The 17,496-nt window shown below is 31.8% G+C and overlaps 3 protein-coding genes across 4 annotated transcripts; 1 reads left to right on the top strand and 2 right to left on the bottom strand.

Annotated features, from left to right (window-relative positions):
* The first annotated feature begins 474 nt into the window (after window positions 1–474).
* On the top strand, window positions 475–1,190 carry LOC108859352 (protein RALF-like 24). The gene has a single exon (XM_018633247.2). It carries the CDS (start codon window positions 625–627, stop codon window positions 979–981), a length of 357 nt encoding a protein of 118 aa, XP_018488749.1. The 5' UTR covers window positions 475–624; the 3' UTR covers window positions 982–1,190.
* Window positions 1,191–1,840: 650 nt separating this feature from the next.
* LOC108805146 (adenosylhomocysteinase 2) lies at window positions 1,841–4,034 on the bottom strand. Its single transcript, XM_018577118.2, has 2 exons — window positions 3,258–4,034; window positions 1,841–2,792 (listed from the first exon to the last, which is right to left on the bottom strand). The coding sequence occupies exons 1-2, from the start codon at window positions 3,966–3,968 to the stop codon at window positions 2,046–2,048; spliced, it is 1,458 nt and encodes a 485-aa protein (XP_018432620.1). The 5' UTR covers window positions 3,969–4,034; the 3' UTR covers window positions 1,841–2,045.
* A 4,977-nt stretch (window positions 4,035–9,011) lies between these two features.
* LOC108857140 (40S ribosomal protein S19, mitochondrial) lies at window positions 9,012–10,776 on the bottom strand. 2 transcript variants are annotated; one of them, XM_018631075.2, is made up of 5 exons: window positions 10,584–10,776; window positions 10,270–10,374; window positions 10,069–10,137; window positions 9,697–9,803; window positions 9,012–9,581 (listed from the first exon to the last, which is right to left on the bottom strand). In XM_018631075.2, the coding sequence occupies exons 2-5, from the start codon at window positions 10,361–10,363 to the stop codon at window positions 9,231–9,233; spliced, it is 621 nt and encodes a 206-aa protein (XP_018486577.1). In that variant the 5' UTR covers window positions 10,364–10,374; window positions 10,584–10,776; the 3' UTR covers window positions 9,012–9,230. The 2 variants fall into 2 exon arrangements, with proteins under 2 accessions (XP_018486577.1, XP_018486579.1); XM_018631077.2 differs by having other exon boundaries at window positions 10,270–10,395; window positions 10,584–10,727.
* Window positions 10,777–17,496: the final 6,720 nt, after the last annotated feature.

The raw sequence follows: 17,496 nt of genomic DNA on the forward strand, positions 1-17,496 counted from the left end.
ACTTTATTGTTTTCATATAAACTATAAACTAGTTGGAGTCTTGAATTATTTTAATCATCTCACAACATAAGCATGTTGATTTTAAAAACTATGTTCTATTTTATAACAGTTTTGTTTTTAACAATAAAAAGGAGAGTCAATGTGATTTACATAGCCAAATCAATGGTATGAATCTACGAAAACAAAATATGACGTTTGCATCTGAATATTTCGTGTTAATTTATATAAAATATTGTTATCCTAAGTTCAATAAAGTTTAAGATATTACAAAAAACGTACATCCTATTTGTATTTGGCAAGAAAGGACAAGAAGAATTACACCAGAAAAAAGAACAACAAGAATTATAATGAGTCAATTTGCTGAAAACTCTATAAATTCAGTTTCAAAAAAAAAGAATTATAAATTCTCAAAAGGAACCAAGTGTTTGTTAGTGGACCACAATAAATAAGAGAATTGGAGAGTCCCCCCACTGGAAAAAAATAGATATGATGTAATTAAATACTTGACGTTACAGTTCAGAGTTAGATTCCTTCTACCTTCAAACCAACCGGTTTAACCACAAGAACTAGCTAACTTGGGAGTTGCAACGCATAGATCACCACCAAAAATTCCCCCACACCGACATGTCGAGATCCTCAGCTCTCGTTTACTTATCAATACTTTTCCTTCAGACCCATCTCTCGATCTCCGTCAACGTTCCGGTTTCTTCGGTGAACGGAGAAATAGACGCAATGCTTGACCGGAACGGCGTAGTAGTCGGGGAAGAAGGAGAAGAGATGATGCCGTCGGATATAAGCCGGAGAGTGATGATGATGCGGAAACAGTACATAAGCTACGCAACGCTAAGGAGAGACATGGTTCCTTGTCAGAAGCCAGGCGCTTCCTACTACGCTTGTCGATCAGGTCAGGCCAATTCTTACAGCAGAGGATGCAACATCATTACTAGGTGTGCTAGAGACACTAGCGACATCAAGACCTGAAACATTCTTTCCGCTTTTCTAATGATTTTAAAATACTCTCTCTCCAAGGATGAGGCAAGCAAAATCTTAATCTGTTTTGTAATGTTGTTGTTTACAGTAGAAGAAGGTTTATATAGTTTTTTATGTAATCACTGTTGGAATAATTGATATCTGTATTGTTGGAAGTGTTGAGTAGATTGATATATGGAAGATTGTGGGCTTTTGTAGGATAGAGTCGAATTTCTGGTGGGTTTGTGAATAATTGAAATGGTTCTTGTTGGAAAATTTTGATTTCTAGACTGCAATTAGACTTTTGTTGACTGTACTGCAAAATAACTTTTTGTTTCTCAAGTTAGAAAGCTTGGTCTTGTTGTTCTTGTAAGTTCAAGAACCTGACTATTGGATGAACTCAATGAGTTTCAGCTGAGTCATGGCTTTAGCTTGTGTGGTTTTTGTGTGGCTCAGAGAAGGAACTGGTTCATTAATGAGCTTTCTTGATAAAAGCAAAAATATACAGAGTCCACTTTTTAAGCCATGCGTCTTCTAGACAAGTACTCTGCCTTAATCCTCTACTTTGTTGTGGGAAAGGACTTGTCTAATATTAGTAGACTCATTAACAACACAAGACATCCTAATTCAGAAAATATGAGTCGCTCTATGTTTCGTGTAAAGCTCAGAAGTTGAATATTTGGATTGAACATCTCAGTAAACAATTCAAAAAAGGCAAGCTCTAATCATATGAAGCCGAAGATAGCCCTTTTTTTTTTTTTTTTTTTTTTTTTTTGAAACTAGCCGAAGATAGCTTTAAATACCTTTTTTCTCACTTGGTCGAAAAGTAAAACCGGTAAACAGAACATCGCTTAAATAAACCTAACTTAAAAAGGTTAAAACCATGATTGATATAAGATAGAAAACGAAAAACAAACAAAGAAACAGCCTCTCAAAACCAATAACAACCCCTTATTCACTACCAATATTTGGTCAACCTCATAAGAAGACCAATATCTCATAATTTCCCCGACCAGACCAACCAAACCCGAACCACACATACGAAGAACCAACCAAAGCTTGGTCCTTCTTTCTTCTCAGTACCTGTAGTGAACAGGCTTGTAGGGACCTTCAACGGGTATGCTGACGTAGTCAGACTGGTCCTTGGTGAGCTTGGTGAGTCTAGCACCGAGCTTGCCCAAGTGAAGTGCAGCTACCTTCTCATCCAAGTGCTTAGGCAGAACATACACCTTCTTCTCATACTTCCCACTCGACTTCTCGTTCCATAGCTCAAGCTGTGCAATCACCTGGTTGGTGAACGAGCACGACATCACGAAACTAGGGTGTCCAGTAGCACATCCCAAGTTCATCAGACGACCCTCGGCTAGCACAATGATGCCTGACTTGGTGTCCGGAAACACCCACCTATCCGTCTGTGGCTTGATGGTGATACGTTTCACACCAGGGAAAGTCTCGAGTCCGAGCATGTCGATTTCGTTGTCAAAGTGACCAATGTTGCACACAATGGCGTTGTTCTTCATCTTCCTCATGTGGTCGACCATGATGATGTCTTTGTTTCCAGTGGTGGTGCAGAAGATGTCAGCTTCAGAGACAACGTCCTCAAGGGTTAGAACTTGAAGGCCTTCCATGAGAGCCTGAAGGGCACAGATTGGATCTATCTCAGTCACGATCACACGTGCACCAGCGGTTTTCATGGCTGCAGCACAACCTTTTCCGACATCACCATAACCGCAGATGACAGCGACCTTTCCGGCGATCATGACATCAGTGGCTCTCATGAGACCATCAGGGAGAGAGTGGCGACATCCGTACAAGTTGTCAAACTGCAAGCAAGTACATCAGCAGTTATATAACACTTTTAACTGTCAAAGTTTTGGTTTGGGTAAAAGTTTTGGGAACAAACTAATCTTTAAATATTCAGATGATTCAATTTTTGATAATATAAGATATTTATAAACATAACTTTTGGGTTAATTAATTATATTTTAGATGGTGTTCAAAAAATTATATTTTAGATATATAATTATTTTAAAATTGAATGTAACAAATATTTAAATTGTTATTTACAAGTATTTGAATTTACATTTGATTTTGGGTTAGGTTTTGATATTTAGAATATAAATTAAAAATTATTCAGATATCTGTGAGTTTTGGTCTGGTTTTGGTGCTAATAATTTCGGTTTGGTTTGGTTCTTCTGGATCTCTGGTTATTGCATAGGCCTGCTTAAAACCGTAAAGGATTTGAATTTGAAATTTGATAAAGAGAGAAAGAAAGCTATAAGTATAACCTTGCTCTTGGTGACGGAGTCATTGACGTTAATGGCAGGGAACAAAAGAGCTCCAGTCTCCTGCATCTGATAAAGCCTCTTAACACCAGTGGTCGTCTCCTCAGAAACACCAACCAATCTCTCCTTCATCTTATGGTACTTCTTGGGATCAACTTGAAGACCATCCTTGATGATCGTCAGCACAATCTGAAACTCAGGGTTATCGGTAGACGTCGGATCAGGGAACTGACCAGTCTTGGCAAAGACCTCCTCAGCCTTAACACCTTCATGGATCAAAAGCGTAGCGTCACCACCGTCGTCGACGATCAGGTCAGGACCACCTCCCGGACCCCAGTCAAGAGCTCTCTCCGTGCACCACCAGTACTCCTGGAGAGTCTCCCCTTTCCACGCGAACACGGCGGCGGAGTCGCGAGCGATCGCGGCGGCGGCGTGGTCCTGTGTGGAGAAGATGTTGCAGGAGCACCACCTGACCTCTGCGCCGAGAGCGGTTAGCGTTTCGATGAGAACAGCGGTTTGGATCGTCATGTGGAGGGAACCGGTGATCCTAGCGCCTTTGAATGGCTGAGAAGGTCCGAACTCGGTGCGGCAAGAGACGAGACCAGGCATTTCGACCTCGGCGAGCTCGATCTCGAGACGGCCGAAGTCGGCCTGGGACATGTCCTTGACCTTGTACTCACGGCCACTCGACGTCTTCTCTACAAGCAACGCCATTTTTGTTTTTTTTTTGGAAAAGATTGTCGGATCTTTGAGAAGGGAAGCAGAGTGTGCGAGGAGAGAGGAGAGGGGGCGAGTGATGTTAAATAGATGGAAGCGGGAAATTAGATGGACGGTTAGGATTGGTGTGGAGAGAGTTTGGTGGATCTGGTGAAAGAATTTGACTTTGCATCTTTCTTTTTTAGAATTTCCGAAATGGGTGGTAATTCTGTTTTGATTTCACTTGTGCAAAATAAATTATTAGCATAATCACTAGGAAAATAACAATAAATATTATTTTTGTGTCAACAAATATTATTAAGTATCGAAAACACTAGAGCTGGACAAATAAACCAAACCCGAAATCCGAACCGAATCTAATCTGATAAAAATAAATCTGAACCCAATATAAATACCGAATGGATCTTGTTTTATGGTACAAAACCCCAAAAAATCTTTTACCAAACATGATTCCAATTCCTATGATATGTATTCAAAATACATTAAGTATATTAAACATCTAAAATACTTATCTATTACATGAAAGTTGGTGTTTCTATAACATGAAGGTTGATAATTAAAGGTGGTTGTTGAATTTTGATATATTTAGATTTAGATTTTGTTTTCATTAAACAATATTTCTTATTTCATGAGAACGTGGTTTTCATTTTATGTTTTTACTTATTTGGTTTTCTTTCATCAATATATATATTTTTTCCTTTCGTTTGATTTTGAATGATCATAGTTGATGTTTATTTCTTATCTTAAAATCAATTTTATTTATGTTTTGGTTACAAAAAGATACAAATTAGGTATTTGAAACCTGAAAAACCGATTTTATTTAGTTTTGGATACTAAGTAGATACAAAACATATATTTTTAAATTGAATAACCGATTGAGACCCAAATCCGAAAGTATATTGGGTTGTACCAGTTCTTTGAAGATTTACTAACCCGACATGAACCTGATAAAACATGAACAGGTCTCGAACCGCACTTTCAAATAATCTGAATGAAACTGATTTTGATAAACCCGGAAAATCAAAACCCGATTGGATAAAACCGAAACCCGATTGCGATCCCAAATACCCATGCGTAAGAAACACTATGTTAGAAATCATGTATGCTCGAGTTAATGTATATATACAATAACATATAATAAATAATGTATTTACTCTTATATACTACATATTTATATTATATATATACATAATTTTTCTAAAATTATAAAAAAAATTAAAAAATTATATTCAATTATATTTATTTAAAATATTATTCTTAATAATAATAAAAATAATAATGCAGTGGTAAATTATAGTTTTAAGATAAATGAATTTATTTTTTTAATTTCAGTACTAGATTTTGACCCGCGCTTTGAAAGTGCGGGATTTATTATTTTTGTTATAATTAAAGAAGATATGAATATCTAATTACATATATATTTTTATTATTATTTTATGTATTCACAATATATATTATCTATTTCAAAATCAAAATGTGTTTTTCACTTATTTTATATCGGTCTTAGTGAATTGACATCGCTTCAAATCATACTCATCAGCCTCTTACAATATATTTATATCATAATCTAAACTCTGATATGACTATAAACTCAATAAATTATTTATTGATATTTATTGTGTATTTTTTTTATAAAATTACAAAAATAATTTTATAAATACAAACTAATTTCTAATAATAGAACTTCTCAAAATTTATATTCATTTTATTATATTTAAATTTTTAAAAGACGTGTAGATCCTTTATATTGGTTAACAATACTTCACATTAAAATAGCAGAATTTTATATTCTAAATATTTTATAACTTAAAACTTTTGCTTAAGTTTTTTATAATGTGATAACTAAACCCGAATGGATAATATCCGAACCCGAATAGATATTTGAAGATAGCCGAACATATATGTATATATAACTTTATAATCTTAGTTTACTTCTCTCATTTTTATTCAAATCATATAATATACATATATTTGCGGACAAATAAGTGATTTGCTATTCACTTAAAATATATGTCAAGCTTCTTGTTTCATACATTAACAAAAGTTGTATTCAGATTCCAAAAAAACAACAACTAAAACAGTGTTTTCTGTTTTCAAACATATTAATCGTTCAGCCTATTAAAAGTTAAAAACAATCAGTTAAACTAATTATAAATTTTAAAGTATTCAAAACTTGAGTAATGAAAATTTTCATTTTATCAAAATTCTAATATATCCGGACCGGGTGTATTCAATTTAACATTTGATGTGATTTGATTTTTAATAGAGTTTTAGATGATTTTAATAAGTTGCAGAGATTTAGGTGAATTTTGTTAAACTACTCTAGAATATCACCTAAAACTATGAGATTTGAGTTTTAATTTTTTTAACTAAGAAACTCCACCCAAACACCCTAAAATCACCTCAAAACTTTAAAACTCCACAACTTAAAATAATTTCAATAACAGTGGATTTCAGAGTAGTTTATGAAATGTCAAATTCAATAACAGTGGATTTTAAATGAGTTTTTAAAATTCATGTTTGAATAACAGTGAATTTGTCATTTTAATACAAATCACCTAAAACTTTCGGTTGAATACACCCCCCTAAAAGTATCCTATGTTGATCTTCTTGTTTCATACATTAACAAAAGTTGCATCCAGATTCTAAAAAAAAACAACAACTAAAATAATGTTTTCTGTTTTCGAACCTATTACTCGTTTAGCCTATTAAAAGTCTAAAAATCAGTTAAACTAATTATAATTTTTAAGTATTCAAAACTTTGAATAATGAAAGTTTTCATTTTTACAAAATTCTAAAATATTTGGACCCAAACTGAACTAAAATTATCCAAACCCGACCCGATATATAAAAATACCCGATCAGATTATAGATCCCTATACTGAAATATCGGAAAATCATGTAATCTTTGTCATATCATAATTTTTAATATCATAATGAATCAGCGTTAAAAAAATATATCGAAATATCTAAAATATCCGACATGAATCCGCACGCCCATACCTACCTAATATTATTGATGCAGTCTAATGATGACCAAAATTCGGTTACCATATATAACATAATCGTATAATATAGTCAATGCCTAATTATTCAATTTAAGACACTAATTTTAACACAATATAAACATGCCATATATTATTTTTACTCCATTTTATGCTGTATATATACATTAGTTAAGATTTTAGTATTGAATGAAATTTTTACTTCAAAGTTTTTTAAAATACTATAGAATTTTGATATCTATCCGTACTATACAAAATAATGATTGATAACTAATTTAAAAATATCAAGTAGATTATGAGTACTAAAGAAGGGGTTGGTTTACGATTATACTTTGAATAACAAAGGGATTAATTCAAAATTTACAATAAAATATATATTGTAAGCTTTATAGCATTTAAACTAATCATTTATGTCTGAACTATATATAACAGTAGGTTAAAATTCATATTTTCATTCGCTATATTAAGATTTGTATTATTTATTTATATGTATGTTAAGGTTTAGCGTTTTAATATTGTTGTGGTTATGGGTTATAGATCTTTGTCGTTTAGGGTATGTATAGTTTTTTCTTCATATTATATAGTGACATCTAAATAATTATAATATTTGACAAAAAATAGTTATAATATAGGGTTGACCGTGTTCAATTGCGGAGATGTTATTTTATTAAAAAAAAAATAGCCGAATTTTTAGTTGATGAAATGCATTGGTGATGAAATCTGATTGGTATAATTTATAAATTTATTTAAAAAGGAAAAAAGATAATGGCATAGACTTGTAAATAACTTGAAAACCTAAGGGCAGAATCCTATGAGGGATTCTGTTTTAATAGTATAGATATTTTGATATCATCAAAAAATTATATAAGTTTATTTTTAAAACTTTTAGATGTTTCGAAAATTAATCATCTACAGAAAACCTTCATATAAAAGTAAATCATAAAAAGGTAAAAAGGAATGGACATTTGATCATCCTTGACAATTTCTAAATGCTTTATTAACAACATTAATAATTAGGGATTATCTGTGAACCAAAAAATTCATAATTAGATTTTTAGAGAGAGGGTTGAGAGAGATGTAGGAGGAGACACAATGTATTCAACTGAGAGTTTCAGGTGATTTGTATTAAAATGACAAATCCACTGTTATTCAAACATGAATTTTAAAAACTCATTTAAAATCCACTGTTATTGAATTTGACATTTCGTAAAGTACTCTGAAATCCACTGTTATTGAAAATATTTTAAGTTGTGGGATTTTAAAGTTCTGAGGTGATTTTAGGGTGTTTGGGTGGAATTTTTTAGTTAAAAAAAATAAAACTCAAATCCCATTGTTTTAGGTGATATTCTAGAGTAGTTTAACAAAAATCACCTAAATCTCTGCAACTTATTAAAATCATCTAAAACTCCATTAAAAATCAAATCACATCAAATGCTAAATTGAATACATCGCCCAAAGTGATTTTGGTTAGTTGGTGATTTGAGTTTTTTGGGATAGTAGGTGCAATTTCTGTAATAATTACTTGGCATTCCCGGAATAACTTGGGCATTTCGTGGTTTGGTGAGAACAGTCCCAATCTCAGCTACCACATTCACAAAAGTTTCTTTTAAACGTGATTATACTCTACACTAACTACACATTTAAATACTTTTTGTAGTTAATATTCTTCGCCTATTTAAATACTTTTTGTAGTTAATATTCTTCGCCTATCTTGTTGAAATCTCGAATTGTTTACTGTTTAGTGCAGTACTTTTCTACATATGTTTTAATATTTTCAAACTAAGATGTAACATATTTTGAAATGTATTGCATTTTAAAAAGGTGGCAAAAATAATATACAACAATATATGATCAAACGGCGAGTGATGACCAAAAACACACGAACAATCAGTTGTAGCAGCCTTCCATGAAATGCAAAGGTGACCTTACTTTTAACTGAAAGAAGTTTTTTAGTACATAATTGAAAAAAAACAAAAGAGATTATGATTTAACTCGACTCCTTTACTTGTTGTAGTTTTACTGATTCAAACTCCGATTTTTACCAGTTGGAATCATTTATAAATAACCATTATCTTCCACTACATAATCAAAGTGAAAAATGATCTAATGTCCCATACTTGGCATCATTATAAAACACTTCTAAGCTCAAATGAGTTATATCCCTACTTGGAAATTCTTATTGATTCGTTTCTGTTTTTCTTTCTCCAACAAATCCTCTCAAGCTTGACCCAATTCATTCTCAAAAACATTAAACTTACTTTGCTCTAGGATGCTTGGTCACTTTTCTTGTAAACGCAAACTCTCCAAACTTATGCCCAACTTTCCCCTCTGTGATCTTACAACGCACATGAGTTTTGCCATTGTAGATCCTCACCGACGAATCAACATACTCTGGCAGAATCGTCGACCTCCTTGACCATATTTTCCTGTTCAGAGCTGCGTTTTTCTTCTTCATCAAGAAGGCGTCAACGAACGGATCTTTCCATACAGATCGGCTCACCATCTTATTGCCTTTCTTCTCATCTTCTGTACCTTCGACCAAAGATAACGGCAAGCTTGGCCATTCTTTTGCAGCATCCACACGGATGTTACACCCATTCAACTCCTATTTAATCACCCAAGAACCAACAAAAAAGAGTAAATTAACAATACAGGACAATAATTTAACATGATACATATATATATGTATAGGTAGATGGATGCTACATTCATAATCTAACCTGTCCATCCATAGCTGAAATAGCAGACTTGGCAGACTCCTCACTTGTGAAATTGACAAATCCATAACCCCTTGACCTTCCTGTCACTTTGTTTGTCATGACTCTTGCTGCAGAAGCAAAAGAGGAAAAGTTTTTCTTTTTTGTTAAATACGCAAAAACTGAAAAAAAAATGATAATAAATATTAACTATTAGTCACCAGGATAGGATAGTTAAGTCCCAAGGCACAACAATGCAAAACACAAATCCTCTCTTATATTGCAATCAATCATTCATGGTACAATGATGATTAATACATCTTAAAACCAAACCCCACATCCGTTAAATGGTTTAAACAAGAACTAGCAAAAAGATGAGCAAGATCCAGGGCTTACCCTCTGTCACTCCATTGAAGGTAGAGAAAGCATCCTTCAAGGAATGGTCGTCAGTTCCGGGCGATAGGCCTGGGACACAACAAAAAGCATTCAAACTGTTTAGAACAAGAGATCAAAATTTCTAATACACAGTAACAAAGATTCAGTATTACAATAGCAACAGAATCAAAAACTATCTGAATAGAAGAATGTTAGACTTACCACCAATGAAAAGTTTTGTGGACATGTAGCGGAGCATTGATGTCACTGGAACATTTCTGTTCTGTAAAACCCCGAGTTTGGTGCAGACAGCCATTTTTTCGATGTCTGGAAACAGATAAAACCCCACTACAATCAAAACAGTTTCCACGTGTCTAAGACTTCAATATACACATAAATCTACAACTTCAACTAAGACCTCGAAGAATTTAGAAAGTCAGTTAAAATTTATATTCAATCGAACTCGTTGAGATCAAGAAACCCTAAATCGAAAGAAGGAACCAAAAATATCAAAGAGAGAAGAAGAAACCAAAAACCTGGAAATCGATAGCTGAGATCACGTTCGTCGTCGATTCTTGGGGGCAGATGGGTAACAACAAGTTTACACTCGTTAGGGCTTGTCGCGATCTGAACCAAGCCCGGTTCTATCTATCAACAGGTCTCATCTGTCTCCCTATTTTCAATTGGTTTACCGGTCTTGTCTTCTTTGGTTTACGTATAATCAACCCAGCTATTCCATCTAAGAAACGGCGTCGTCCTTTTCAAAATCCAAACCTAGCTCGTCTTCAATAGTGTCTACTCTACTCGGGCTCTTATCTTATTTCTGACGCCCAAAAATAATAAAGCCCAGATTGTATACAGTTTTAGGTTTTTATCGCTTTATCAAATGCCTATTGGTAAATCTTCTTTCACCTAACGTCGAGTTGGCTTAATAATATAATTTATTAATTTAAAGTCATATTTTTATCTACCGATAAAAGTTAGGGCAATCTTCTCAAATAATCTTTTTTAAGTTTTTGTCATAAAAATAATCATAAAAAATAAAATAACCAAAATTACGCACTTTTTTTACAACACCAGAATTACGTACTTTTGTGTTGAAAATTTTAATTTTTTGTTTTTAAAAATTTGAATATATTCTTAAAATTTAACCCCTTAACTCTAAATTCTAAATCTTAAATTAGGCCATGATTGGCAATGTAGATGATAAAACAGTAGCAATATGCTATAAAAATAGTATCCTGCAGAAGTTGTATGTTTTTGCTAAACTGTTTAATAGATTGATTGGTAAAGAAGTATGAATATTCTATTTAAAATTATTATAAAAATTAGTATATAATATGTGATATATAATATATGATATATTTATTTATGATGAACATATTTCTAATATATATGTATTTATTTATTTATTTATTTATATATTAATTATAAAAGAGATATAATTGATTTATTATATTTACTAGTTTCAAAAATTATGTTTATATCGAAATTTTTATTTAAAAAATAAACTGAAATAAAATTATATTTTTAAATGTGAAATACTATTTTTTAAAAAAAATATTTATGTTGCAAATTTATTTTAGAAATCAAAATTTTATTTTCTGGAAATAAAAATTTTATGATATTATTAAATTAAATAAATGAACTAATTATATATTTTTCTTACATTTATAAATTGTAAATGTGAATGTTCTTTCAAAAGCTTCATATGAGAACATTTGGAGAACATTAGCATTTACTCCCTCCGTTTCTCAATAAGTATCGTTGTAGAGAAAATTTTTCGTTGCAAAATAAGTGTCGTTTTAGCATTTCAATGCAGAATTTATTAATTTATTCTCTATTTTATTTTTCTATTGGTTGAGTTATATGGGTAATGATGATTTTTTATTGAAAAATATGCAAAATTAAATGATTTATTAATCTGTGTGCAAAAGTCTAAAGTGACACTTATAATGAAACAGAAGGAGTAGTAAATGTTTTTCTAACAAATGTTGATTGGATAAAATCTCAATAGTTATAAATACATCAATAAAACCTCTTTAATTTTGATCATTTTTACCTTGGAATACTATTTTGTGAAAATTAAATAAAAAGGTAGTCTAAAGAAATTTCTCTAAAAGTTATCATTAAATTTTAGACTCTTTTATAAATGCTTAGATGATATAACATGCTACTTAAAAATGAAATCTACCAACTTAAGTTAAACCAATTTCGGCAAATAAAACTAAACCAATGTCGTACTGAATATACTTTGGTTATCTATTGGTTTAGTAGTAATACAAAATTAATTTATTCTTATACTAATTCAGCCCTTAACCCTTATACCAATGCAACACACGAAGAGTTATTATATACCTTTGATGTCCAATTTATACATTTGTTCAGATGTTTTAGATGTGACTAATGTGAAGATGATCTATATAAAAACTTTAATATATATAATCAATAATTCAATATAAACCATTTTTAAAAATATATATATATAAACCATTTTACTATACACATGGAATATCTTCGTACTGATTCCAATATGTACAAATATAATCGTTGCAGACTAAATTGAATGTATTAAAATTCAAAATCAAAACAATATTTTTAAAATATATTATCAAGAAGCCTCACATTTCAATACTTCGGTTGGTTTACATATAGTATATTTAAAATTTTCACTTTTTAGTTTTTAAAGATCAACAAGTTCGTTAGTATATCTATTAATCTATAAAATGTACCAGATAACAATTAGCAATCTATATGTTTGAAAACTATCATTATTATAATCAAGAGAAAGTTAAATTAGTTATCAAATCCCTTTCCAGAAACTATCTATCAAGTAACGTTCATTTTTAAACTTTATATATATATATATATATATATATATATATATATATATATATATTTTTTTTTTTTTTTTTGATAAACTCTATCGGCTGATCCGGTCAGCCCCGGTAGGAACGCACCGAAGTGCTACATTGTGGACTAACTCCCGCGGTTCAACGGTTCAACGGACACCATGAGCTCCGAGCGGACTCGGGTCGAACAGACCATGAGATCCATGAGATCCATGAGATCCAAGTTAGGCCACCACACTGCCTGTCCCGAGTTTAAAATCCCTTCCGACTAATGCCTGGGGGTAGACAGGCCGCCTACATTTCTGGCTACCAGGTAAACCAATTGGACCAAAGCCCAATTGACAGACTTCCCAACAAAGTATTGTTAACAGCAAGGGAGGAAAATCGAACCTATGACGTGGGAGTTGCGCCCTTAGCCAAGAGCCGTCCTACCACTAACCCACCATTTTTGCGGGCATTTTTAAACTTTATATATACCACAAGATAATGCATTAATATATCTGTGCTTGAGCTTTAGCGTCATTTTTTTTAAACTTCAACGCAAATATAATATTATCATATAAAATAATAATCTTGCATTTTGAAAGCACGGATCAAATTTTACATAATTTTTAAGTCGATGATCCAACAATGTTTCTCTAAACATATTTAAATTATAAAAATATTTAATAGCAAAAAATAAAACTAGAAGATGTAACCAAAAATATAGATACCTAAATAAGATCAACATTGAAATTGTATACCTCTATTAAGACCCACATACTCGAATTAACCTAAAAATTTGATAAGAATGCTAACATTCTTATTTAAGCCAAACCAAAAAAACAAATCCATATTCATAAGAACCAAACTAGTACTATATTCTTATTTCTTGAATCGAAAACTAAAATCCACAGTCGAACCAGAACCAAAATGAAAAACAAACGCAAACCACAGTTTATAAAATATATCAAATATAAAGTTTACTTTAACAACATATAGATTCTAAATTTTAAATATAAATAAAAATAATTCTGCGCTACCGCATGGATCAGAATCTAGTACTTATTATTTTGACATTAGAGTATAGTTTTCGTTACCTAGAAAATGGGGTTTTAGATGACTGAAAGGTGATGTGTCTGCTGGCGTGACATGCCTAATATTTGTTCTAATTTCAATGTAAAAACGTTGGGAAAGCCTCTGGATTGTGTTCAATTGATAAGCCACACATCAAAAGAATATTTTACCTACCTTGCGACAGGAATATTATAAAGTTAAATTACATTATATGATCCTTTAACAAAAAAGGAAAAAATACATTCTTCTTTATTAGTTATTTTATACTCAAAAGACAGCGAACGTCTGATTCCGATTGTTCTGGTGGTCGGCGTGCGGCAACTCCCATAACGCTGACATCAGCCTTCTCCGTAGTGTACTCTTTTGTCACTTCTGTTTTCTTTGGTAGTTTATCGTTTTAGTTTGTGATTCTCGTTGTGTGTAAGAAGGGTTTGGAGTTTCTTGGTTTAGATCTGCACAAATCGTTGAGGGATTGTCTTGATTAAGCATCAGATCTGTTGTATTTGGTGCGTGTGGTGTTCTTTTGCCTGATTTCAAAGATTTGTGCTTGTGTCTTGTAACCTTGGTCCATCAAAAATTTCTTCCTTTTCAGGGTGTTGTAGTTGGTTCTTTTTTTATTCTCGCTCTACTTGGATCCAATGTTTCTATACCTGGAGTTCAACACTTATTTTAGCAGATTATCTTTTAATGGTGGTGGTCGCTTTGTTTGCTTGCTATTCGGTTCTTCTTCCGTGAGTGGCTCCAGAAAGTTTTGGTTGGCAAGACCTTGTCTTTGTATTGGTTTGGCTGAGCTTCTATGAAGGAAAAATGGACGTTTATGATTGTGTCACATCCTTATCCGAAAGTTGTTTGGATCCTGAAGCGATCCTTCTTATCGGGCTGCGAAGTCTCTGGTTTTCGGTTTTTTAGATGATATTGTTGAGCGGGCGTAAGCGGCAGCAATAAGTCGTGGTGTCTTTGGGTTTTAAAGGTGGAGGTTATCATGTAGCGTGCCCGGGGCAGCAATGGTAAATTCCGATCATTAGCTTCTACTTAGTTCTTAAGTTTGCCAATTTGCTTTGTGTTGTGCTCAGCGTAGTTGTTAATTGTCCAACTGGTGTTGCGGTTCGTTTAGTTACTATGCTTTGTTGATGTAAGTTACCCGATGTGGGTTCTAGTTGCCGCCTTCATGTGGCCTTTTGTTGCTGGGATTAGTCAGTTTTTTTATTAAAACTTGTATTTCGGTTTGGAATGGAAAGAAAAAAAATGGAGAAAAAAGTTCTTTTATACTCAAAATCGATAATATATTTTTTTCTCTTGAGAACCCTTAGACAGTGAATGTAACATTATAAGAGTTTAGGAAACTTTAGAACAAATTCCATTAGCATCAGCCTAACAAACTAATCTTTGTTATGGTCTTTACAAACAAAGTCCTTGTATTGGTCTGTTATGGTCTTTACAAACAAAGCCCTTGTATTGGTAAATAAGGGTAAATGGAAGGGAAGATAAAAGAGTAAATAAGTGAAAAGGAAAACAGTAAGAAAGGTAACTTATTTTCCTTTTTTCAAACAGTAACCAGTGCAAATTAATAAAGTTTGGATAATTTCTATTTTATCTAAGGGTTCTTTATCTAATTGGTAAAGTATGAACTGAACATAGAGGAAACAATGTTCTCGCTAAAAGTGTTACTCTATGAGTGACATTGAGTCAGACCCCTAGCGTCCATGCAAAAGTTACAAGATAACACAGAAATTGGTTTTCAATATATGAGCTCACTGATCGCACATCGTTGTGTAATTAAATAGAAATAAAATCTTCTTAGAGAAATAAACATTATCTTTTTGACGGAAAGAAATATACATTATCGTTTTGAGTAGAAACGTAAAATTTGTTTGTTACGATTTTAAACTTTTGAATTGAGAATCAGTTTTATCCATTCTCTTTCTTTTTTTTTTAGAGAAAGGATGATTTTCTGTAAAGTAAAGTGGAATTTTAGTTGGAAGAATGTGATGCTCTAATGATTCATCATAGACTTTATAAACATTATATTGATAAATATTGTAATTTTCATAATTAGTGAAGAGTCATTGTCTTTTCCTTGGCACATGGGCAAGAGTCAATGCCCATATCCCATAATATAACTCTTTTCAATATATATATATGTATATATTTTTTCATTTAAAAACATGAATATCTATATATCATTTCATGAACACATTCAAAGATGGGCATTTTGGTTAGATTCAAATCTATCAAATTTTAAGTATTTAAGGTTAAAGAACTGAGTCTCATTCAGTTATTTATAAATTTTGGTTCTGATTTGGTTTGAATTTTTGCTGATTCAGTTCAGATTTAGATATCTATTTAAATTATGTAAATAAATTTAAAATTTTTGATATATCGTAAATTCTTAAAATTGTAAAATAAGTATAATAATATTCAACATATAAATTTTTAATGTTGTATGCTAAATAGCTAAAATTAAAAATAAAAAAAAACAATTTGGACATTTAGTTTCGAGTATTTTGGATATTCACTTTTAGTTAATTTTAAGGTTTTTTAACAATTCAAAATATTTTTGAATATTTTAGATATTTTGTTGGATATTCAATCTATCGGTAAAAGCTATACTTAAATATGTTAATGTGATTCATATATTCTTGGTTCGAGTAGGATTTGAATCCAGTTTTTCATATATTAAAATTTTGAACCGATTTTGAATATCTTACAAACTTTAGTGTAGAACTAGTACAATTTTTCTTAAATAGAATTCAGTTTGGTTCTTCAAATTCAGCTATTTTGTCCACACGCCTAAGCCAAATATATCAAATTAGCCCGTCTCATTTATCATTTTTTCTCTGAAACATGTCCTAAAATTCTTTGAATGCCGCTGAGGGAATACATTTAACTATAAAATATAATATCACGTATGAACTGGATCATGATATCAGTACGTCTAGATTATTCCGTGCATTAATTAAATTTGTAAAAAAAAAGCATGTCGATTTATATCATACTGAACCAATAACTGGGTCCAGAAACGCCAGAAGAAGCATATGTTGGTCCAAATACGCCGCACTCTGTCCACTTTTATCTATCGTCCATTAACTTTTAAGGTCCTCTAAAATCAAAAATGACTCATAAATTCGCTATGTATCTACATTTTGTTATATATTTCTTATAATAAAATATTGAATCGCGATCACCTGACAAGAAAACGAAGTATTGAATAGTCCACATCATTTTCTCATAGTAATGCTGCCGACGAATATATAAAATCTATGAACCGTGTGAAGCATATGAATATAAACAACTTAAGATTAAAAAAAAACTAATAAAACCCCATAAATTCTAAGAAAAGGAAGATAATGTTCTCTTCTCTGAGAATGATCGCATTTTACAGATCAAAAGAAAAAAATTGCTCTGTAAAGACTTCGATTTATCCCTCAACGTTTCCAGATTAATTCTTATAGAGAATAGGTGTTTGTTACTTCATGCTCCTCAGAATTAATGTTGTGAGATTTTATAAGTAAGTCCACTGTTTTATTTAAATTTTATAACC

Source organism: Raphanus sativus, chromosome 5 (genome assembly GCF_000801105.2).
Source record: "Raphanus sativus cultivar WK10039 chromosome 5, ASM80110v3, whole genome shotgun sequence".
Lineage (NCBI taxonomy): Eukaryota > Viridiplantae > Streptophyta > Magnoliopsida > Brassicales > Brassicaceae > Raphanus > Raphanus sativus.